Genomic DNA, 25200 nt, shown 5'->3' with positions numbered 1-25200 from the left:
CACAAGCTTACTCTTATCGCACTGAGATGTTTTGGAAATGCTTCGGAGGGAAAGGCTAGTTCCGGGAGCTAGTTGCACTTACATTATTTACTCGTTCAATCAAAGTTTAGTACTTTAGAAACGCAATATAAAATGTGTATAAAAATTTGTGACTGCTATTTGTATGGGTGCTGAACAAGGTATCGAGGAATCACCAAAGATAAAAAACAATATTCACACATTTCGCCCACTTTACATAAGCTTACCTTTTGCCGCTCCTTCCCCTTCGGAGATTTTTTTCAGGTTCACGATCTCCTGATCGCTTACCCTTTTCAAAAGATCAGGTTTAATTTGTGTTCACTGACTTGGGTGGAATGCCCAAGTGTCCCGCGAACTAAACCGAGAAAATAGCAAAACGTGCAAGACAACAAACTGGACCCACACATCTCTCGTTCTGTCGGCCGGACTCACATGCAGCGCAATTCCTGCCGCTCGATTAGAGCAGTTGTTATACCACTGAACAACACAGCGACTTCCCACCATTGAAAGAACGAAACATTTTTCGAAAACGTGTTCGAAACGGTATGAGAAGTTAGCCTCGTAAGGCTCGCCTGGGCTTCGAGTTGAGAGTCTGACGTCACTTGTTTTTCCCGGGTGACCCGGCCTCTGTTGTCATTGGACACCATCTGCCTTTGGTAACCAGGCCGCAGGAACATGGCGGTTCAATGGCGGATGAAAATTCGTGGAGTTTGAGCGCAAAAAAATCGCACTTTCCTTCATCTTATGAGGATATAACTTGGAGATCATGTACTTTAGGACATAAACTACCAATCAACCGCAAATAAGAGGTATTCGAAAATTTGATCGTAGTAGCACTTTAAATCATTTCTCAATCTACAGGGCCCCACTGAATATCACTTTCGTGATGTGGGCTCCCTGTATAAAGATTGTTATTATTATTATTATTACTAGAAATACGTGACTCGCAAAACCTCGCGAAGCTGGGGCTGGGTGGAAAGCCCTCTTTACTCGTATTGTAGCATCGAATGAGGAGATTAAAAGGTTTCTGAACATAGGAACTATTTTGATGAGCATGGTCTTTTCGTAGTTCCACAGGCTAGTTTGCGGTTTGCGGTTAAAAATCTATTTCTGACGAGATGAAATGTGCAACGGGCGTGCAATGCTGTCGTGTTCGATGAATTTATTTCCCACGGAAAATTATTTTACCGCGGCCACAAAACGTGTAATTTCTTCAATGCAATCTTTCACAAAAAAGATTTCTGGAAGAAAGGGAAAAGATTCTGGAGAGATTGATCTGTATCAAGGGAATATTGATTAAATTTTATCCGACACGCAAACTTTCCCGATGTATGCAAATTTTGCTGCAGACGACGCCAGACAACCTGACGTCATTCATACTTTGTTTTTCACCGTTGCTAGGCAATATGCGGACACCTTCACGGAAATATATAAACATACATACATACATATATATAAATATATGTTCGGCTCGAATTTTCACGGCTTAGCTCCCGAGCGCGGCCTTCGGCGGGCCTTCGGCCCGACAAATTTATTAACCTCGCTACGCTCGGGCCTTCGGCCCTCGCTTCGCGAGGAATTATTATTATTATTATTATTATTATTATTATTATTATTATTATTATTATTATTATTATTATTATTATGTACAATAATGAAATTTGTCGATCATTCTGACGTTGCGTTATATGCCACGGCAATCGGCCTTTACGAATTTTGCTGTGGCATTAGTTATCACTCACTCTAACTGTGAATAATTTTTTGTATAGGAATATTCAGTAACGAAAAACTGTTTAGAGTATTACATTTTGTATTGTAGCGATAACTTTGTCATTCTCTCGGGAAAATATATTATACAAACTATAAAATGTATTTCAAATGTGTTAACTAGTACTTGCGTGACTGACCACTGACTGACCATTTTGTTAACACTTGACTATAAATGTTATACCCAAACTAGATTTCTTACATGTTGCAGTAAAATAACAGATCGTACCTCAAGCATACCTGTTGTTGTAAGTTTCGATGTACCAGGGCAAGATTTTGCCTCGAAATATTTCCTCATTTTCAAATGTTCACATGCGAGGAGTTCAACAGTCAGCATGTTGTTGATAGGCTGTGATCTAGAAAACGTGCCTGCTTTGCACAACTTCACAAACCCAAAAGTGATTTTGACGCCTGTAATTAGCTTTATTATTGAAACAAGTTCTTATTTAGTAAGATATATCATAAATACTTGGTTCTAGAAGTACTTCTAGATGCACCATGTGACAATGAAAAAAAATTGGTTGAGATCTGGACGAGCAGAAAGGTGACATGACACTTTGACCTTTTCAAATTTGGGGTTACATCTTACTCCCTAATTAGACTTATTTTATTTAAGGTACATAAAACAATTCAAAACTTATAAGATCATTAGATTTAGTTTTGGAACAAGAATTTTATAATTCTCTGGTAAAAATAGCATACAAACAATAATTTATTGAAACATGTCATCTTGTCCTTGCGTGACCACAGGAATTTTTTGAAAAAATATGTCAAAAATTTCCTATCTGTTTTATTCCGTCAAAGGCTGGCTTTTAAATAACCCAAGCTGAATTTTTGATATGTTGCAGCACAAGAATAGAGCTTTGCGTTACTGTAACTTTCATTGTAAATTTCGATGTACCAGGAAAAGAATTTTGTCCGCAAAGTTTCCACAATTTCAAGTAATATGTCAAAAACGAGGGCGAGTGCTTTATCACGGGTTCCAAATACTGAGAAACAGATGAAAGCACGAGGCCGCAGGCCGAGTGCTTTCATCTGTTTCGAGGTATTTGGAACCCGTGATAAAGCACGAAGCCCGAGTTTTTGACATGTCTTCTCAAATGAAACAATAAGAAATTAATCTCATTAAAATGCAAATGTTTGATCTCAGATGAAAAACATGTTTCATCTCAGATGAAAACCTGGTGGTGTTTCATCTGGTGTTTCATTGGGGTATCAAGATTCATCCACCTGACCGAAATGGAGGTCATTTATTGGCTTTTGACTGCATGAATTATTAATGAGTTTGAGAAGTGTCAACAAAAATGCTGAAAATAGGATTCTTCGGACTTTGAAAACTGCATGTAAATAAGAATCCTCCAGCAATATTTTCGTAAGACCGTATTCTCAGAAGGATGCCTAACTTAAGTACAAAAGATCGTTTTAATACGCTGAGCCGTCTTCCTTCCCGAGCGATTTGAAAATGCACCAAATCTCGTCAAAATTTAACGCCGGCTGCGCCGCGATCACGGCATTTCACATTATGCCGAAATTCTCGAAAACGAAAAATCTTTGGAAAGTTTTAATGTCATTTTCGTAAATAGTTCTCTAAAGGGATTCTTCTGACAAAATATGAGGAAATCTGAAATTTCAGTTTTGACCCAATCTCGTACCCAGAGTCCTCAGGCTTTTTGGTCAGCGGGGCGGCGCCAGGAGAGACTCTGGGATAATGGAATTTCTTATCCCAGAAAACGTGGGATTCCGGTCTTTGTGCGCATGCTTACGATTAAAACGGAAGTCAAATGCCCCAAAATGGCAGTCGTGTTGATGTTTTCGGGCCTGAAGGTTTTATCGGGCCTTGAAAGTGTTCGAGAAAGCCAAAGTTGATTCTTACACGCGATCGAAGGAACTGGATTTTTTTCCCGTAAGAGCGGATCAAAGCAACTGGATTTTTTATCCTGTAAGAGCGAGCGAACGGTGGACTTGATTCGACATTGCTACAACACATACAGACAAGTAAATAACATAATTATTTCTTTATTACTTTTTATACTTATAAATAAAAAGGAACTTTCACTTCTCCTCTCACAGAACTGTGCAGCTGACTGTGTGTTGAATTTATGTTTAAATTACCTTCCCCCTTCCCTCTACAGTTTATGTCCAAATGGGATTTGTTTAAGTTCTGTCTTATTATAAATTATTGCTTCAATGAACATATAGTGTAAGTTATCATTTGACAATTTAAATCACCTCTTGATATTTACTGTTGTAAAGTTTTTTTTGACCCTTTTTTAATTGCAATAGAATGAATTGTGTGCACGCTTTTCTTAAAGTGTTTACAATTAGAATGATTGTTATATCTGTTCAATTGCAAGCTAGCACAATTTAAACATCAGCACATTTTTATACATCTGTCCTGAATGTCATGTCATGAGAAGCTTTGAAGTTTTTCTTTCTGCATAGACATTCCTTTTGCCAAGCTTCTGATAGTCTGAAATGTCAGCCGTCTCTTCTCCCTAACCCACAGGGGACGCGCCCCCTGTGGGTTAGGGAGAGGAGACAGCTGACATTTCAGACTAAACTTCTGACGAATCTGATAGAGAGTGCTCACATCTTGCATGGTTTTAGTGCTGTAGAGTTGCTCCCAGGTATACTATATATCTAGAAATAAAATGAAGTAGTAATAATTTTTAACAGTGTTTTAAATGCATTCCAATGCATGTTTGGTTTATTCAATTCAAATCCCAATACCACGTAGTACCAAAGTTTTTCCTGGCACAGGCTATGAAAATAAGGACAGTGAGTTGTGTTGAGGTTTGTTAACATTTCTGCCTAAACACAGAGTATTTACATGAGAACTGTATAGGGAGTGGTCATCACCTCTCATCAGTAAATTAGTTATAATGTGATTGTTGAGAGACTGTCGATATCCTGACTATGATATTTCACTTAGTCAATTTCTATACCATGTATTTAATCTCCTCAGCACTCCTCCTTGTACATTTAATCGGGGTAAAATTAAAACTATCTTATGTGAGTTCTCATATTTTTGGGTGTGTACTATAGGAAGCACAGGGAAGGGGTCAATAGATTAGGGAATTTGTGTTTATATTATTAATTTACATAAATTGGTGGGGCCCAACTTCATTTGGTTGTGAAGTGTACTCTTTAACTAAGAGCTGAGTCAGATAGCTCAGGTACTGACACACATTACCTAATTTATTTTGATTAAAGGGTACAACTGGTAAATTGATAATTTCTGAAGGATTTGCCATTTCTTTTCAGTACTGGATGGTGATCTGATTTGGTATCACACTTTTAATTATTATTAACTTCAGGCAAGGGAAGTACTCAACCAACACTTTGCTGAATAGTATAATATAATCTCTTCTCTGATCTTGCTGCTCTCGTGTTGACAACAGATAATTATTATTGTCCAACTTCCCAATATCCTGAATGATTGGCACAGTGTTGTTGAGACCTTTGCTGGACACCCTGTCAAAAGTAATGAACTGTGTAAATTATCCAGCGCTTGTGGGAATTTGTTGTCCCTTGACAATAATGTTAGCTTAAAGACCTAAAAATCAAAAAACTATTGACTCTTAGTTCAAGCCCTTCCTGGACTCCAATGGTCTATCATGCCACAATCTAGGTCAATCAGCATATTGCATAATGTTTGGTGGGACTGGGCCAAGTCTAATGAGCTGCATTGACCAAAAATCTGCAGCAGAACTGTTTAGGGCATTAGAGGCGTCAACAAGAAGAACAGCGTCTGTTCCACTGGCGTCAAAAATATTGTGCATTGCATGAATGAATAACAGCCTCACTTCCACTTTTATGGCCTGCGCACACCTGCAGTGAGCCGCTTGCTTTGCATTGGGTTGTGTTACTCTCATCACCCACTTCCCAATTATCCTCCGTATTACTTCACCAACCCCAAGCGGCTGGACCGCGCCCTCTCCTTAATAACAACAACAATAATAATAATAATAATAATAATAATAATAATAATAATAATAATAATAATAATAATAATAATAATAATAATAATGATTGTTATTATTATCATCATTGTGGAAAATATTTAATATTTTTGTTGTTTAAATGAGTAATACTAAAAAGGGAAACTTTTTTAAGGTGGGTAATTGATTTTAGTGCCCTTTGTGTTAAACTTGTTTTAATAATTACATGAAGAAATGATAGGAGGGGTTGCCAGAATAATTACGTTAGTTAATCTCCCAATTACAAGTGGAGTGTTTGATACCAAGGATATATGATGAAAGTGGTCACTTTCTGTACGAGGCTGTGCAAACATCATCTGGTTATATGTCACACAAACAGGGGGTACTTAGCTCCCATGTTGATGTACAACAGGTACACTTGCAGTAGAATGAAATCGAGCAGAGACCTCCTGTATCTCCTCAATAATAATTGTGTCCCAATTGAACCCTTCAAGGGAAGACTTGGTGTTCTTCCTTATGACATATAACACGGAGGGTCACAGCACTGCTCATCTATTTTTTTCCAACAACTGGTACTTTAGGCATGATTTCACACTTTGCAATAGCATAATTGCTTTGGAAATCTCAACAGGAATATCTGTCTGCAAGGGAACCCACGGTTTCCTTGTCTCATCCTTCTTCAATGGAGTTTTTGCATGTTTTTGTCGTGATCAGATGAAGGGGAAAAAGGAACAGTTTAAAAAAGTTAGATCATTTTTACTTACATATTGATGTACAGCCTTTAACAGAGTACAATTAAACTATCGTTATCTTTAAATTTTTGCCATCTTAATTTTAAACTCAGAGTGCATTATATGTTTGGTTATATAAACACTCCAAGCAATATTATAACTTTTGTATTTTAAGATTGAGGAGGCTTATAAATATTCATAAGCCCCATGGTTTCTTAGCCTCCTCTCCACTTATACTTTTCTTTTATTTGTTTGTCTCTGTACGTTGGGAAATAAATAAATGTAAATATTTTTAAAGTATATCTGCATTTGGATGACCAGCTTTCTTCAGTATTATCTACACCTGTTCTTTAACAGGTCAAGTTGGGTGGCTACTTCACTGTCACAATGTGTTGACTTTCTTGCAGAGAAGATGGTTGTAAGTAGCAGACAACAAGTCTTTATTCTCAACTGCCCCTCTACTGTAAATCTGTATGTACTGGCTATTACATTTGAGACTTAACTTTTCATCTTAAGGTAACCTATAAAACAACGGGCTAATTTCACACTTTTAAACGTTTACACTCAAGACAAAATCTCTCAACATTTGAGAAAATGTTCCACACACCATTATAATGCTGAAAATAAAATACATTACCTCCGCCTCTAAAAGGGAATTTTTTTCCGAGTGGTTAGCTAGCTTTGGCAAGATGGGCCGTGACTGAAAAAAAGTGAAACTTTTGCTCTCGTGTGCGGCGTTTGATCATCGTGGAGATGTCTTCAGCGTTTCCCTTGTGGCAAAACCGAAGGGGAAACGGCAACCTGAGATGGACTTCTCTCCACAACACATCTCTTCATCTCCAAATTTTCATCCACAACAAGGTAAGTAGCTGCTTGCATTTTGCCGTGTTTTACCACCGTATGGCAGTAGTGCAACTTCCCACACTAAAACGACTGATGTTTCGTCGGCTAGAAATTGTTGCACTGACAATGACATAATTCAAAACCCGTCTTTGAATTGGAGTGTTTCTAATTTTTGGTGTGCTTTAAGCTAGGGGTAAATGGAGGCGATAGAAAAAAAAACCGTGACACACACATAAAAATTACAACGCTCCGAGTTTCACATTTCCAAAACAGGGAAGTTGGTTCGGAGGGTTTCCGGTTTGGTTAACTTCCGCAAATGACCAACGGACTTCCTGTCGGTCTTCCATTGTTATGCAGACGACCAATCAAAAAAATTATATTTTTCCATTATCCCAGAGTCTCTCCTGGCGCCGCCCCGCTGACCAAAAAGCCTGAGGACTCTGGGTACGAGATTGGTTTTGACCGCGAGTTCTCGATATTCTCAGTCAGCCGCTCTTAAGGGACCGCGACCACTTTGTAGGCCAGAAATTACACAGTTTGTCGTGCCTCAAGGGTGGTCGCTCACCAGAGAGTTGACTGTATTATATATTTATTTATATATATTTAAACGGTCACTTTTGAAAAATGTATGTTGACTTGCATACGAAACGTCAAATTATATAAAATGCGCAAGTTTATTATGTTTATCACCGCTGTTTGTATTTTATTTTTGCATTGACCTTTTGTAGTGATAAATGTTGTCAGCCGCTTTCTTCTCTAAAAAAGATTTTTTTTGTATTTTCTAATCCTCGATCTCTTGTTTAGTCGTCATTCTACAGCCCATGCTTAAAAAATTGGCGCGAAAACAGGGCGCGTTAATTTATTTATTGAAAGTCTTTCCGCATATATCGTATTTTGCATAATTATGTAATTCCACACGTTAATTGCCACACGCCATCCCACAAACTTATTTGTCATTGGTAAACAACTCCCGGCTGTAAATTCGATCAAAGGGTCTGTTTTGCCGAAGTAGGCCCTGCGAATAGCTAAGGGCTGATCCAATCCATCGTGGAGCCAGTTTGATTTACAATTTGGAGCAAAACGAGACGAAACAATTCACGTTATTAATCTCGGAATACATACAATTTCGTACGGAATTTCGCCGGAAGCGCTAAGTTTTCAATCATCGTCTCGCCATGACGTCCCACTCGTAGTAACGCTTGCACAATAATCATAAACTATTTGACTTCTCACTTCAAGAGTCTCAAGAGTAGCTAAGAGTTTAGTAAAGTATCAGAACACAACAGCAACGATAAGACTACAGTACGTATCACGATCGTTGTCGTAACACACCACTCAAAACAGAGCAGTCTGTCTGAAAAGTGCTCATGCAGAACATGATCCATATGGACAATGTTTGAGACAATGTTCGTTTGTTTTCTTTGTCTGTTTTCGTTCAGATAATTATTGCAACCTTTAGCGATTTAGCCAATCCAATCCTTTTTTTAAGGGATATATGATCTTGAGAACAGGCAGCGTGACTTTGCTTGACGAAGTTCCTAAAAGCCATTCTGACACACATTTATCATATTTTATGTGTTAGGTAAATGTAACATAGAATAGACAGAATGACACTGACTCACCTTCAGAAACTTGCTCTCTTTTCTATCACAATTGTCCTATTCAGCGGTTCCAAGACGATAAAGAGTTCACTAGAACATATAACAGTTTTTGAGGTTGCGATGTATACTTGAGACAAAAAAGCAAACCAATGACGAGATCTCATATTTATGCGCGTGAATTCAGTTAGCCGTATGAAAGCAACAATCATTAAATCATTCTCAGGACGAGTTGTACAGTCACGCGAAGTGAATAAATTTCCGTTACCTGAAGTTATCGCTGACATTCAAATGTCTCTGACCTTGTAAGAAGTAGAAACTCGCTGTTTTCGAAATACTAGATAAGAAAATTTATAGCATCCATTTCAAAACAGAGCAGTCTGTCTGAAAAGTGCTATGCAGAACATGATGTATGTGCAATGTTCGTTTGTTTTCTTAGCCGGCTTATTGTACTTTGCGAAACGAAATGGAAATCTGTACTTTGCGAAATAAACAAGTAACAGGTTGAAATTCGTCGTACCGTACAATCCACTGAAATGAATGATCCTTGTGTGATGTCTCTGCGTATCTGTTGCTTTCCATGTCGCTTACGACATCATTCCAGCCGGATATGACACGCTAGCAAGAAAATCGACAAAATCTGTACTTTGCGAAATAAAAAAATGAAAATCTGTACTTTGCGAAATTAAAAAAAAAAAAATGAAAATCTGTACTTTGCGGAGTGAATAAATAAAAATCTGTACTTTGCGATTTAAACAAGTAGCAAGTCGGAATTCGCCGTACTGACAATCCACGTTCCTTTATCTTTGGTGTATCTATTGCTTTCCCTGTCGCTTGCAACATCGTCACAGCCGGAAATGTTAAATTTCAAAGTACAGATTTTCTTGCTAGCGTGTCGTATCCGGCTGGAATGATGTCGTAAGCGACATGGAAAGCGACAGATACGCAGAGACATCACACAAGGATCATTCATTTCAGTGGATTGTACGGTACGACGAATTTCGAATTGTTACTTGTTTATTTCGCAAAGTACAGATTTCCATTTCGTTTCGTTCCATTTCGTTTCGCAAATTACAATAAGCCTTCTTAGCCTGATTTCGCTCAGATAATGATTGCATACCACATTCAAGCTAAGCAAATCGCACCCTTCTTTAACAAATAATTATCTTTAGAACAGGCAGACTCCGCTTGACACGGTTCACTAACAGCGATACTGACACATATTTACATAATTTATGTTTAGGCAATATCATGTCAAAAAATGTAATATAGAGTAGACTCACCTTCAAAAGCTTGCTCCGCTTTTCTATCAAAATTGCCCTATTTAGCGGTTCCAAGACGATAAAGAGTTCACTAGAACATATAACAGTGTTTGAAGTAGCGAGGTATACCTTAAACAAGAAAGCAAAGCCATGACGATCATATAGTTTGCTTATAAAAGCAACATTCACTGTAAATCAGTCTAGACAAGCTGCGTAGTCACGCGAAGTGAATTACGTTTCCATTACCTAAAGGTCCTGATGTTATCGACGAAATCCAAATGTCGACGTCTCTCACGATGTAAGAAGTAGAAACTTGCGGTTTTCGAAATACTTTGTAACGATATTTACAGGATCAATTTCAAGGACGCCATTGCGTTGAACTCAGTAGAAAACGGAACTCGAGGTCACGCGTCACTTTCACAGCTCTGGGCAGACATTTCTGTCCCACCCTCACCCCCACCCCACCCCCACCCCCTCTCCCCGAGTATCGCGTGCGCGAGGCTAGGTGGATCAACTCTTTGATATACTCAAACGCAACATAACATATATTCAAATGGCAAGGAAAAAACTGAAGTCAGCTGACAGATCACTTTTTCAGTTTGGAAATATGTTTTGTTTTGCTATTTGTTTTTTGTTTTTTTTGTTTTTTGTTTTTTGTGGGGGGGGGGGGGGGGGGGGGGCGGGGAGTGGAGGGGGTAGTCAAAGGAAAATATCGAAAAACCCAGATAAGTTAAGTCAGATTGAGTTACCTCCAGGCCCCTCTCCTTTCAAAACAAGAAGCCGTTTCCAGCTTATACTCGGGCCATATTTGACTGTGTGGTGCGTAAAGCCTACAATCTTTTAACAGTGATAAACCTCCAGCATCGCCAATTCCCCCAAATAGATACCGTGTAGCATGAAAATTTTGCTGGTTCTTATTTTTGCGGATTTTGCGGATTGACCACGATCCGCAGAAAAAAATACCCGCAAAATAAAATGCCACAAAAAATAACTACCTTCGGTCAAATTGAAAACTTCGCTTGTAATAGACTTGTGCCACTGGGCGTTATAAATTGGACTTAAACATGAACACGGAGATAATATTCCATTGTAAAAGGCAACCAGAGCTTAGACACATACGGAAGCCTGTTTCGCAAACAAAACCATGTGTAAAGAACAGAAAATGTAAAGTGTACAGTAATTCAGTACATTAGATTAGCACGAAAGGGGTCATCTGAAGAAACACCATTTGCTAGGGCGTTTGCGATGCCAGATATTTTACATCCATTCTCGATGATTGCGGGGTTTTCCTGCTACTTGAACAATGAATCGCAAAAATTAGTTCCCATCAGAAATGTCAGTCATCTCGAACCGCAAAAATTTGTTCCCGCAAACCACAAAATATCGCCAATCCGCAAAATAAAACTCCCGCAAAATTTTCATGCTACACAGTAGCCTGCGAGCAAGCTCTCTTAGGGGTGTAACCCTTTTCCCCCCACCCGCCCCCCACCCCCAAGAGAGCTTGCTCGCAGGCTACCAAATAGATGGATACAGTGATTTAGTGAGGCAATAAGTAGCCACCAGATAGAATTGCATTTCTTGCAGTCAGAATGAAATACAGGGGAAAACGACATTTGTCACACGAATGCTTTTTATAATTCCCGGGATTTAATCCTTACGTTTTCACCTTTCGTTTAGAGACAGTAACCATTTGTACGGTCCTAATATGTTTGTGACGCCGGGTCAATGACGGATCGCAATTTTCGGTATGATCTAGACCCGGGGGGGTACTCCCTTATGTGAGCTTAACGGGGATGTGCGGCCCGATAGGGTATGGTTTTCAGGGTGTTTTGTCTTGAACAGGGTATCTATTTCATCATTTTCTGTCTTAAACAGGGTATCCCTACATGACCTAATGGCCAGATTGTGATTGCCAATGCATTAAAATACAGTAAGAAACTAATGTATTCTTATTTCATTCTAGTCTTAAACAGGGTGTGATTTTGGGTCAAATGTCTTAGAAAGGGCCTGAAAATTTTGAATTCTGTCTTAACCGGGATAGGGAAATCGGAGAATTGTGTCTTAAAACAGGATTAGGGTTTGAACGCCCGGGCCGCACCTCCCTACCCTAGCATCTGTTGAGTACCCCCCCCCCCCCTCTGGGATCTAGAGTAACGTTACGCATCACGCGTACGTTTATATCCTTGTACGTTTTTCAGTGTTTCGCTGTTAAATGAAATTCAGGGGAAAGCATTTGTCATTCACCTTTCATTTGAAGACATAAACCGTTTTTACATTGATTGTTTTTCTATAGTAAACGTGAGACATCTTTTTCTATCTTGGCCGGCCGGCCGGCCCGCGAGGTCATAGACTGATTTAGTTGCCAAATTTTTGGTTAAACAAAACTTAATCTCGTACCCCGATCTCAGTCGTCGGTTCGGGAATGTCGAAATGTGAGATCTGGTAAAGTTCGATATAACGCCATTTCTGGTTGGTTACCAGAATAAGGAATGCCTCATTCTAATCTGCTCTGTGATTGGCTCTTTCCTTCTGTGTTTGGTTTTCGCTCAGTTCGGGGAAGAAACAAAAACACGGAAAAGTTTTCGCTCCGATTAAGATTGTCATGCGACGTTTTAATACATACATGCCCTTTGTGTGGGGAGAGAACAGTGAGAAATTGTTTTTTCGGAAGACAACAGCGACTTTAGCCGAAAAGAGTTTGCAGTAACGTTCAAACTTACACAAGTTTCCAACACGATGGATATAAGCTTGCTTACTTTTGGGGATAAAATGGAGGTAGGTCATATATTTTTGTTTTGGTATTTCTTGACAAAAAATGATTTTTTTAAAATGATTATTTATTTAGTAAACGCAAATTAATTTCCCCAAAATACTTTACCTTGAGTTCCTGAACACGCGCGCCGCATTTGCTAGCATATTTTCAGTTTTTGTCTTCTGCTAAAAGACTATTTTCCTTCTATAAATTGAACTGGACTTTGAGTAAGAGACTTCATAATATAATATTAGTCCTTTCAGACCAGTGTGCTTATTCCTTCAAGATCCATACAACATCTCTCATAAGACTTTGGAGAAATTGATAGAGTGTCCACACAATGTTATTATTCATCTGCTGGTGAGATCAATATCCCTCCCACCCCTCAGCTAAGAGAAATGAAAAATGTCCGACTTATGACCGCCAAAATAATAGTAATGAAACCCGTACTACAACAGAGAACACCTTGTCTGAACCGATTAGGGCTCTTTATGTAAGTGTAGTTAGTTTAATTTTATCCCCTCTCTCCCACCTACTGGGTTAAAAAAAATTTGGATCCAAAATATAAAACTAGTCTTCCTCTAAAATAAAAATGGGGACATTGGTTAACATGTCTGCACCACCTAATGTTTTGCAGGTCTATGCTTGTGATAGGCTTTAGAAAAGAAGTAGTTTTTAAAAGGAGGACATGCCTCTTTGGATTTGACATCACTTATAGTTTTTCAGAATCTTTTTGCCATTGTTCTTTTCTTCAAGATAGGGGAATTTCTCCATTATTTTATCATTAGTATGGAGTCCTTGAAGTACTAAACACACTTCATTTACTACTTCCATTGTTAATCCTTAGCACATTCTCTGATACAAATAGTTATCACTGGCCTCAGTTTCTCCTTTATTTCTTGTTAACTCTGCCTTAATTTCTTCCACCTGATTTCTAGGGAGAAGCAAGTTCCTAAAGTTCCTATCAGTGATGTGAATATCTTCAAGGGCTAAAACAGCTGGACACAGCTCAACACATAATTAAGAGCAATGACAGTCATTTCGGACAACAGATATCACAACAGCTGCATTTCTCACACAAAAGCCAAAACCAAAGTGGTTATAAGCAAAAATTTTCCCCTGCACAGATTTCTGGGGTATTTACACTAATCTGTCATGATGGGTTGCATTTCTTCAATATTTGCACCAATATGATTGTTGTTAAAGTAAAGTTTTGATGTAGCAGGCTTCCCATCTCTTCCACTTTCTTGGAAAAAACTTTCCATGGTTTGCGGAAGACCAAAATGAATAAATTATTATCCTTCCAACACAATGAGAATCAAACCCCATTCCCAAAGATTGTGGCAAATAATATTCATTGTCAGTCTGTAGAGAATGAGACTGAGCCAAAAGTGCATTTTGAGGAATTTGGGGAGTAAGGTAGAACTGTTGATCCCCAAGCTTTCCACCCAAAAAGGCACCCCCAAATCCACACAGTACTAATGATGAGTAAATAATAGGCTGACAGGCTTAATTTTTGACATTGGTGGTGATAAGTTCATCTGCTATGTGCGAAAATATGTAATCAAACTGGTCAACATTACTTTGTGTTAAGATAGGAGGGCCTTTGTAGTACTCCATAAATCTTTCATATTCAAACTTTATATGATTGTAGTTTGGTTGTTTTTCTGTTGCTGTTGTTGTCATGACAACAATCTTCGCTGTAGGGAATACTGAGGAAAGTGTTCCTCGTTTGCTGTACTCTGAAGTTGTGCCCCCTGAACAAAGATGCAATTAATTAAGAAAAAACTGTAGTCATTCACTGGGATGTTGTTATTCTTTCCATTAGAATAAGACAATGTAATTACCAGAAAATGGATAATGAGAAGGCTGAATAAAAAGGGATTCTCAAGCAACTAAGCCCTTTTTGACGCATGGGGTGGTGGAAGGACGAAGCATAAAAGAAGCTGCGATAATCACTAACAATATGGCTCTGTATTTATTAGCTTTTAACCTTTAAGCCTCAGTGTCAACATACAGTTTCTCCTTACTGGTCTCTACATGTCCATTTTTCATAGTAGCATTATAGGGAGGTTGTTGAAATATCAAGAAATTTCACCACTGGTGATCTCATGACCTCTCCTTGATTGTGTATTGATAAATATTAGGAGAAATTTTGATACTGATTACTACTGGGGCTTAAAGGTTCAAGGTTCACTGTTCTGATATTTTTTGTGTACTTGTGTGAAAAGTCCTTGAACATAATTTATTGTTGCTGGTCTTAATATTAAGAAAAGTTAGGACCTGACATGGGTGCAAATATCAATACAAGAACATTTTTTTTGCTCAAGGAATTGGCATCAACAAGGAATTTTCATCCAAGACAGACACTGTTTTCAAAGTTTCTTTTCCCCACCACTTCTCTGCAGTGGGTTTGTGTCTGACAGTTTGATTAAATGTTGTTTCCTGGCTATGGAAGGCCATGGTTAAGGAATACTTAGGAATTCATGGTTACTGAAGATCAGCTTACTGTGAAAGCTGTTGTTTTGCTGCAGAAATGGGTGACAGTTCATTATAACACACAGACATGCACAGGAAAACAAATAGTGGAAATATTTTTTTTATTTGTTTTCTATTTATCTGCCATTTGCTACTTTTATGAGCCCAAAAGACCTTCACACCTTCCTATTATTATTGTTATTATTTTTTTTTTTGCTGAAATCAAGGATCCCATCAGAGGTGAGTGTCCAAGCACCAAGATAGCTGCTTTGGACATAAAGAACCTTGTATTATTCTTAGTGTATCATCCTCTATGCATGTACAAATAATGCAATGCTCAGTACAACAATGATTATTTAAGCAACTCATTGTGCCTTGCAAATCAAATGCAGATAATGACCTTTGTTCTTCATATCAAGAGTCAAATATTATTGGACTTGTGTATTATGTGGTTCTAATTTTCGAGTCTGTGGACTCCTATGTGTAAAATTATAACCTTTATTAACTTGTCATCAAAGAAGCAGTCGAGGGGGCATGTCCCCTAAACTTAACATAAATTTCAGGTGAAAACTTTTCAAGTGTTATGTGATAAAGGTGAATCAAGAACCACTGAAATGGAAAGCTCATCACTACCAAATAAAACTCTAATGGGAAACTCATAGGGACTTGCTCTGTTTGCTCACATGTTGCAAGTAACCAAACATTCTTCAGATCCCAAATCCAGATGTGGTACCTCCATTTCCCAAAAGAAATTCAAACTTCCATTTTTGAGAAAAAAAACCCCCTTTAAAACAGCAAGGGTGTACTCGGTATTTTAATGTTGGACATAATTGGGCGCCTACCATTTACACGGACAGGTCTTTCTGGTTTGCTGGTATATAACCAAGACAGTAGCATGGTGTTAGGGCTAGGATGGTTCATGGTTCATTTATTTCACACTATTTACACAACATTAACATAGAACGAAAAGTATTACAACAAATGATTACAAGATAAAAATAAATACAGTACAAATTATAAAATGTGTGTGGTGGTCAAAGTAGCAAAGGCTTTCTAGCTGACCACCACCTACTTTTAAGTAAACAAAGAAATGACACTGAGCTTTATTGAGATATTAGAAAATGTAGGAAATGTTTGTAGAGCCTAGAGAGAGAATTACATTTGTGTAAATTAAGGTATGTTCGAGATATACTGAACCGAGCAAGAAATCTAAACAGGACAAGCTTAATAAAAGAAGAACAAAACAATAAATAAATAAAAACAAAAAAAAAGCAAAAAAACAACATACAAACAAACAACAACAACAACAAACAAAAAGAAAGGAAAAGGACAACACATCATCAGCAGCAACAGCAGCGACAACAAAGATCAAAATATAAGCAGACAATTATTATTATTATTATTATTATTATTATTATTATTATTATTATTATTTTTAACTTTATTATTATTATTAGATAGTTACATACTATTATATTTGATCATTAAACAGAACATATATTATTTGATTGACAAGAGACTGCAGGTGGGCCTTATAAAGTTTCTTAAACCTGTTAAAAGTTTTTGTTTTATTCAATGCCATGGGGACAGTTTCCCATATGACAGAAGCAGAGTACTTAAAAGTAAATTTGCCTATGTTAGTTCTAACTTGTGGTCGGTGAAAATTAAGCTTGGCAGAATTTCTGGTGTTATAGGAGTGGACAGTTGTTGTAGGTAGGAGGAGGCCCTGTTTAGCTGGTTCATATAAAATTATATTATTACAGTGACCTTGAGTTGTGTCCTTTGGCCTGTAAAAGAAACCTGCCGCATTTACACAATCCATTTGGTTTGGAAATTTAAACCATTAACTTATGGAAGAAGGAGAATTTGTGTGACCAAATCAGCTGAAAGACTACAAAGAGAAGAAATAATTTTTACGTATCACTGGTAGACCACAATTCCTGAAACTTTGCAAATGAAAATATGACATGAACCATTTGACTTTCCAATGCGAAATTTAACACCAAGATGCCAATCAGTAACTCTATTGTGCCTCATCTACAACAACGACCACAAAATTTTTCTGATAAAGCTTCGACAACAAAAACTCTCTGCACTGTCTGTTGCTACCTTTACCTTGGGGTGCACAAAAATTATGTGACATTTCCCTGCCTGTAAATTACAGTATCTTCAATACAGTTACCATCTAAGGCGAAAACTGGTACAGCTTACTCCGGTTGACTTAAGTCTTTTTAATTGATCGTCGATAAGCACGTTGATCTTGAGTGGAGAAAGCACAATTACGATGGATTTGTTCTTGGAACAGTTTTCATTACAAAGATGGTCTAGATGGTCACAAAGGGTAGGAACTAATCTTAGTAAAAAAGTGATTTACCGCGCTTGTTGATTGCAATCTCTCCTGTTGCCGTTTTCGTTTTGGTTTAAGCTCCAAGTTTTGTTGTCCTCTCGACCGAAGAACGTTCCGAAGAGCACCCTCGAAAGCGAAAACCTCACCAGGAATGATCACAGTTACGAGCAGCACGGTGGACAAAGGATGATGGGCAGGCCCGTATTCCGGGCCTCAAATCGAACTTTACCAGATCTCCCCTCCGCCTGACCGTGGGAGATCTGGGTACGAGATTAAACAAAACTAACCTTGAGGCACTCAGGTTAGCCTTAAAAAAAAAACACTCCGGTTAGCCTTAATAGCACAAAGGTTAGCTGAAATAGCTCCCCGGTTAGCTTAACGGTTAGCACTTTATGTTGGGGTTGTTCATGCCTGACATGCCTCGCATGTTTTGTTCATGCCTCGCACGTCTGGCTCGCACACTCCTCACGGCCCGAAAACAAAGAAAGCGACCGAGAAATTAAAGAATTTGATAACACGACAGAAAACGTAACTCGTACCAGCCGAGTACAAAAAACGAGACCGAGAATAATAACTCGTGGCCCGAAGTCTTATCTCTCGGCCCATCGCGACCCCAAAAAGAACAAAAGAATTTGATAATGCTACCCGGCGAAACCTTAACTCGGTCCGCCTTACGGCCCGAGTAATTACCCTTTGATTTTTAGCCAGTGGGTCATTCCATCCGAATCATTGAGGAGACCACGAAGATAGTCAAAAGCACAAGCTATAGACTGTAACTCTGGCCCTGTAGAAGTTGCGTTCGTTGAAGTATTGGCCAAATCAAAATTGCCCTTTGCGTAGTATCAGTCCTGAAATCCCCTGGTTTATTTTACACGTAAAGTGTCTTCTGATTAATACATTTTCACAGCAAGAGATCTGACAACGAAAGGTTTTTAGCACAGCTCATTTGTGCGTTATGTGTCTTATGCATCCAAAAGTTTGTTCTGGCAGTCAGCTCTCCTCGCGTGATCGCGGGAGACATTTTTTGTGCCCGCCCGCTGGCGTGGCTCGCTCGCTTTCTTATTCCTGGGGGAAATAAGTGACTTCTTGTAGTCTATCATCCACTATATCAAAAGAAAAAGCTGACGCTGAGAGTGTGAACTTCCCTCGTACAAATGGATATGTAGCGTTTGGTCGATTCACGAACGTCTAAACATCCCACGAGGCGAGCTTAGCAGTCATTTACTCCGATCCGGGAGCCGCGTGAAGGGGAGCGACAGAGTTAAGTTGGGTACTGTCTCTTGATGTAACCTATACACCGGTAGGTGAAAGTCGCCCAATTATATCGCAAAGGGTATGGATTTTAGCAGCCGCGTCTGAAAACATGCAGTAATGAGAAAATTAAATGAATGAATGAATGAATGAATGAATGAATGAATGAATGAATGAATGAATGAATGAATGAATGAATGAATGAATGAATGAATGAATGAATGAATGAATGAATGAATGAATGAATGGAAGGAACGGACGGACGGACGGATTGATTGATTGATTGATTGATTGATTGATTGATTGATTGATTGATTGATTGATTGATTTGAGGAAGGAATGAATGAATGAATGAATGAATGAATGAATGAATGAATGAATGAATGAATGAATCATGATCTTCAAAGCACTTCCGCTGTACTATTTTTATCATACTATCGTGGTGTTTTAGTTAGTTAAGTCATTTTAATCCTCTTGACAGACTCTCGCCTTTGTGTAGTCTCTGCAAGTGATTTACGACTTGAAATCGGGTCAATTTCATCGCACCCCACTATAATGGTCTCTCTACAGCTACAGCTGGTCGGTGTCCGCTACAAGAGTTGTTGTTTGCGGTCTCGTTGTTTTTAGCCATTTTTCCTTTCTCGTCCCCAGAGCCGCCTAAACAGATAATGGCTGACGATAATGGCTTACAATATCGGTCTCCTTGGACCGTTTCCAGGCCCGCGCTATCAGACAGTTGTTTCCCGCAAATAATGCAGATTTCGTTTACAGCCGTTTATTGCAAAGGCACCTTGGATTTAAGATTTCTACTTCAGAAGTCCAACAGACCTCAACGTTCGGTACGTTCTTCGTCGCGTTTCTTTGCTAAATTTATTACCTAGTTTAAAGCGATTTCCGTTACATTGATGTCAATTTCTGCCATTCCATAGATCTACCCACGTTACGGTCATGGAATACCCTTGCTGTCATGTTGTGAACTTTGCGTCGTTTAAAATAACGTTATGGTGCCACAACTGCTATCCTTGATCGATCTGAGGTGAGATTTTCTCTACGTCCAAAAACTCGTTTCCGTCTCGTTTTAAAACGAAGACGACTTTTTCATCCAAAAACGTTTAATTTTCTGTCTCCCTCCTGGTGTGAAAACGGTCATTTTGTTTGAACAAGGCTTGTTGGTGACGTGGCTTGCGGTGCTGGCGTGACCATTCGGACAGTTGCAATGGCGTCTCGTGTTCCTTCCAAATAATTTTCCCTCATCTAGTGATCTTTCTGTCTGCTGAGATGGTCCTTTTCATTTCGAAGACTAGCTCTACGCAACTGAGGTCCTGAAGCAGAACTTGCAAATTCTTATGAACATCCTGCTTCAACAACACATTGAGCAAAAACAAACAGCTCGAAGTCAGGTAATGTTAATTTTTTAAAATAACTTCGCGTGATTGTTTGACTTGTCTAGACCGATTGGATAAGCGATCCTTGTCATACAACGGACAATTTTGTGTCGTGGTTGTAAAAATACAGCATAAACTTGATGCTCGTTGCCTTCGTTTTATTCCAGGTATGCAGGCATAACCTCTTCAAGACCACGCTTGTATCTTCTAGGGGACTTCGAATCGAATTGGAACCGCAAACCGGGGTGATTTGAACAGAAACAGGCAATTTCCGTGTAGGTATGCAAATTACAGTTGTTTATGTTACACCCAAGGTCATGGTTTATTCAAACTTATAAGATATATTTACGTAGTAAATCACTAGATATCTGAATCACCTGTCATATCGACGTCGACAGCGCATCGACGATAAAATCACAATCACGGGGATGGTGTGGTTTAGGATCGTTCGGAATTAGTACTCATTGATCTCTGAAAATATCATTTGTCTCTCGTCTTTTTCTTTTCTGTGCTTCTTTTTTTTTTTTCAACCACCGGATGGGTCTTTTTTCATGAGAGCCTGAGAGAGCATGTATGCCCCAAGTATATTTTATGCCATGATCATTTTGAACCTGAAAATGGCGTCATGACCACTCCGAAACATCGTTTTTTATCGTTGATTTTCAGTGGATTTTGATACACAGAAATAAAAAGTTTCGTCTGATCTTTAAGGCTTGGATGAAAGTTTTCGACAAATGTGAAGCACATGATTGGATTTGCTGTGGAGGATGGGAAATCCGTTTGGAAAGTAATAAGTCCAGTACAGAAAGTGGCTTTTCAGCCTCAGTGTTTTCCTTAGTAGACTACTTTGGCTTTCCAAACAAATATTTTTGTGACTTTTTTTGCTACTTATAGGGAAACAGGAACTCCTGGAAATACAAGCACCAGCACAACGAACAAAGTGTTTAGGTTTGGCCTCGGATAGTGGAGAGAGATGCTCCCTCTCCACTCTTCATATAAGGGCTAAGGGCTAAGAAGGCAAGGGTTAGAGGACAGGATTAAACCAAATTCGAATTCACAGTGGTTGACAGAGGGTGACGGATAAATAAACTCTACAATTGTATCATAGCAAGTTGAAGATGATATATTTACAGTCAACGTTTGGATCAATCTTTCTTCAGGCCTTGCTAAATCTCAGATTCTTGCACGCATCTCATGTAACACAGTGATCTCTTTTAGAGTTACTTCTTCCTTTGCTCCTGTTCCTACTGCGTTGTTTTTAATTCGTTTGCGCTCAGGTAATTTGAAAATTTCTTTTAGGCCTCGACGGAAGCTTTCCACAAATGTAAAACAAACGATTGGATTTGTTGTGGAAGATACATGAACGGCCAAGATAGAAACCAGGAAGAGGTGTTTGTATAAACACGTCTTTGAAACCGAAGTTTCCCTTAAGACAAGTGCAGTTACATAAGGAAGAAAGAACAGATAGAATAAGCCTACGACGCATAGGCTCATCTTTATGGCTTGCCTCTTTTTATGATCATTTCTATGGACTGTAGTACACTGAAGCATTTTATCTTGTTTCCGTAGGGTAAATGCAATAGCGCAGTATAAAATCGTTATAAGAACTATTGTTGCAAAGGCGAAGAACGCCAATCGGACATAATTTATAGCTTTTAACAACAAGGAAGTTTTGTCTTTACCGCATCTAATTTCTCCATTTTCCTTCAGTAACTCAGAAGAATGCAGATCTACAGAGTTCGCTGTGAGAGCCACGATCCAAGTAGACGCAATAGCAAAGGAACGAAATCTAGACGCGATAAGACGAACTTTCATTGGCCAGACAACCGCCACAAACCGATCCAAGGCGATCCAAACGAGGCTTTGTATGGAAACAGTAATCGAAACAGACACAAGAACGTTCCTCAGCTTGCAGACGATTGATCCTGATATACCATCGATAAGCGACTGCCAAGAACTGGACGAAGCCTCTGCCAAGGAAACTGGAATGGATGTTAGCGGAAAAACGAAGTCAGACAGCGCCATATTAACAATAAAGTAGTTTACCGTCTTCTTCAGCTCTGGGCGCTTGTACACTACGATGATAATAAGAGTATTTCCAACCAGGCTCAAGAACAAAGTAATTGAGAAGATTACCATTTGGCTGATTTTAAATGGGAAAGTGGCTTCCAAATTTCCACATGATGGATTCTGCTGGATAAATGAAACGTTGCTGAAATTCGCAGACATGTTATGACAATTACATTTGCCCTGCTTGTCTTTTTCGTAAAACACGTGTTGGTTAACGAAGTACTGGCAGTTGGCAATGTAATGCCTGATTGCAGAATATAAAGACCCTTAAATGGAAGTCAAAAAGGCTATAAACAACACACGAAATTTAGCAGTTGTAGTAATGTTTTAACGTTTAAGTACGGGCGGTTATGACAGTGGTCGTTTGATCTTCGAACCACGTTTTTTTGTTATAGCAACGCAACGCATCTGCATTACAATACTGAGCAAACGTAGAAGCTGGGGGACCTTAAGCAGCTTGCTACTGATGGAAAATTAATTGAAACATTTCTGCCAGAACTTTAAGACTAAACCCCTCGTGATATTTTACAATACATCGGAAAACAAATTATAACTTCACGTATTTATTAAAAGTTGAGATTCATTTTTCTTTTTCTTTTGGAAGACTCACTTCTTAGAAACCTTATCAACTTGACAGAATCTTGTATTTGATGCCACCTTTATTATCTTTTGAAACAAAGAAAAAAATGATTACGTCCACCATTACTAAAGTAATATCTGAGTATACAAAAGGGTTTCAGGAAACCTGGGGACATTCTGTATACAATATTTGATGTTTACTCTAACTTTTTAAATGTTTTCATTTCGGTATAATACAATGACCAACATTTCTAGATAACCAACTGCAAGAAGAAAATTTTCGCCGATGCTACGTACATAACTTAGGGCTGCCCACGCCAAATGCAACTAGACACAGACTGTGAAATGATTCGTGATCATTATTTCAAATGAATAAGTCGTTTTGTAAACACCTTTCCCTTAAACAAAATCCTAAGTTCAGTCTGATGGTAATACAAATTTTATCTTTATCTTTTATCTTTTATCTTGTTTAATAGAACAAACTCGAGCTGAGAGTTAATTGAAATTTGCTTTAGGCACAAGAAATTAATTAGACGTCCCACATGCCAGATATGTTTTACCCAGACCATCTGTCCTCTTCTCTCAAATATCGCGTGAAAGAGGGATTGATATGAAATCACTTCTATTCATTTCTTTCAAGTAAATGGTGGATTTCCAGGAGTTTAGGACGTCATCACTAACGGTTTACAAGTACGTACTATTTTTTTAACAACTTTATTTGCCTTACATGACACGATATTTAGAATACTGAACACAACTAACATCGGTTACAATACTAACACTAACTATATCTCAGTACATTGTTAGCAATACTTACCATAGTTACCGCGGCAATACTAAAAGTACTTGTCTTACAATATCGACACTACCTACAGAATTACCGCTATGCCTGCTTTATCGATAATAATGTAATAACAAAAATGAATGAATAAAACTAGAAAAAAAACACGAAAGGACATACATAAATAGGCAGAAATAACAATAATAGTAATACGGGATGGAGTGATGGGGGTGCGACCGCGTCAAAATGAGCCAGAAATGAAATTTGTTGAGATAAAGGGTTGCCGTTAAGCGCGGCGCAAGCTTTAAAAAAGTGGAAGCGTAGTAAAAGAAAAGAATTCCACTTTTTCACATAAGCTTATCTTCTTGATTTGAAGTCGCAGCGATGTATTTCTCTTGGCCAACCTTATCGCTTATAAGAGAGGAAGTCAGAAAAATGATATCTACTATTATTTAAAGGATTGACGTATAGAAAATATTCTCAGAAAATGATGAGGTGGTTGAGGGCTAAACAGGATACGGATTGAAGGCTTCCAAACACGATGTCCAGTCTCGATAGCACGATGTTAGTGCTGCTATAATTAGAATACCAAACTTGAAATTCTACGTGCTATCAATTGTCCCTTTTAAAAGTTTATTACCTATGGTGTGATGTGGATATTGTTTATAGCGATAAAACACTAAGTGTTTTTTTTTTTAACGAATGATAAAAAGTCAAAAGTTAGATATCTAGTTTTTCCATATCAACCTTGATATTTATCAGTGCTGGATAAGAACAACATAACATTATTATTTGAATTCAGACATCGTACATTATTGAATATAAATGTCCTTGTCAAAAATGGATCCCTTTTCGTTTGTAAACATTTAAAAATGTTTAAATCCAGTAAATTATTCAACAGCTATATATCACTAAAACGAAAGGGGGTGACCTTTCCCAATCTTCAGCAATAGGCAAGTGTAATTAAGAGAAGTGTCGAACATTAAATAAAACGGTTTTTCAAAATTGAAAGACCAATATTGGTCGGCTCAAGTATGAAGAACACTATGCTTTACGTTCACCTTGAAAAATACCCAAGGAACGATTCTCGCCTTAATTTTTTATTTACATACTGTTTCGTTGATCTCTTTCTAACCCAGTAAAAGCCTAGTATGTTAAGGAATAATTGCCGTTTGCCAATTAATTGCCATCATTGAAGACAACCTGTAAGGAGAATAAATTCAAGGAGTTCCAATTTACAATTTATTCACAGAATCATTGTAACTAAGAGAGAACTACGCAGATTTGGAATAAAGGATGACGATGAGTGCCTCTATTGTGGTGACACTGACTCTATTGATCACTGGTTTTTCCATGGTCACTTCACAAAGGTGTTTATAACAAATGTAATTCAATGG

General features: G+C 38.3%; 2 protein-coding genes and 2 long non-coding RNA genes across 4 annotated transcripts in view; 1 reads left to right on the top strand and 3 right to left on the bottom strand.

The window, feature by feature from the left end:
* The window catches only part of LOC146468355 (uncharacterized), a 47641-nt gene extending 37079 nt beyond the window's left edge, over positions 1-10562 (bottom strand). Inside the window, exons 1-2 of the mRNA XM_085124636.1 lie at positions 10407-10562; positions 10182-10289 (exon numbers count right to left, since the gene is read on the bottom strand). The gene's annotated coding sequence lies outside the window, so the exon portion shown is untranslated. The remainder of the gene's footprint in view (positions 1-10181; positions 10290-10406) is intronic.
* On the bottom strand, positions 5063-7608 carry LOC146468356 (uncharacterized). The gene is made up of 2 exons (XR_014867514.1): positions 7095-7608; positions 5063-5259 (listed from the first exon to the last, which is right to left on the bottom strand). It is a non-coding gene; the product is annotated as an uncharacterized LOC146468356 (long non-coding RNA).
* A 1990-nt stretch (positions 10563-12552) lies between the features above and the next one.
* Positions 12553-16049, top strand: LOC146468354 (uncharacterized). Its single transcript, XR_014867523.1, has 2 exons — positions 12553-12935; positions 13851-16049. It is a non-coding gene; the product is annotated as an uncharacterized LOC146468354 (long non-coding RNA).
* A 5486-nt stretch (positions 16050-21535) lies between these two features.
* On the bottom strand, positions 21536-23178 carry LOC146468353 (QRFP-like peptide receptor). Its single transcript, XM_085124628.1, has one exon. It carries the CDS (start codon positions 22600-22602, stop codon positions 21547-21549), a length of 1056 nt encoding a protein of 351 aa, XP_084980754.1. The 5' UTR covers positions 22603-23178; the 3' UTR covers positions 21536-21546.
* Between the last annotated feature and the right edge of the window lie 2022 nt (positions 23179-25200).

Source organism: Pavona decussata, unplaced genomic scaffold (assembly GCF_977016875.1).
Source record: "Pavona decussata unplaced genomic scaffold, jaPavDecu1.1 SCAFFOLD_131, whole genome shotgun sequence".
NCBI classification, from domain to species: Eukaryota; Metazoa; Cnidaria; class Anthozoa; order Scleractinia; family Agariciidae; genus Pavona; species Pavona decussata.
The sequence above is the reverse complement of the archived record's forward strand: the minus strand, read 5'-3'. Positions and strand labels throughout refer to the sequence as shown.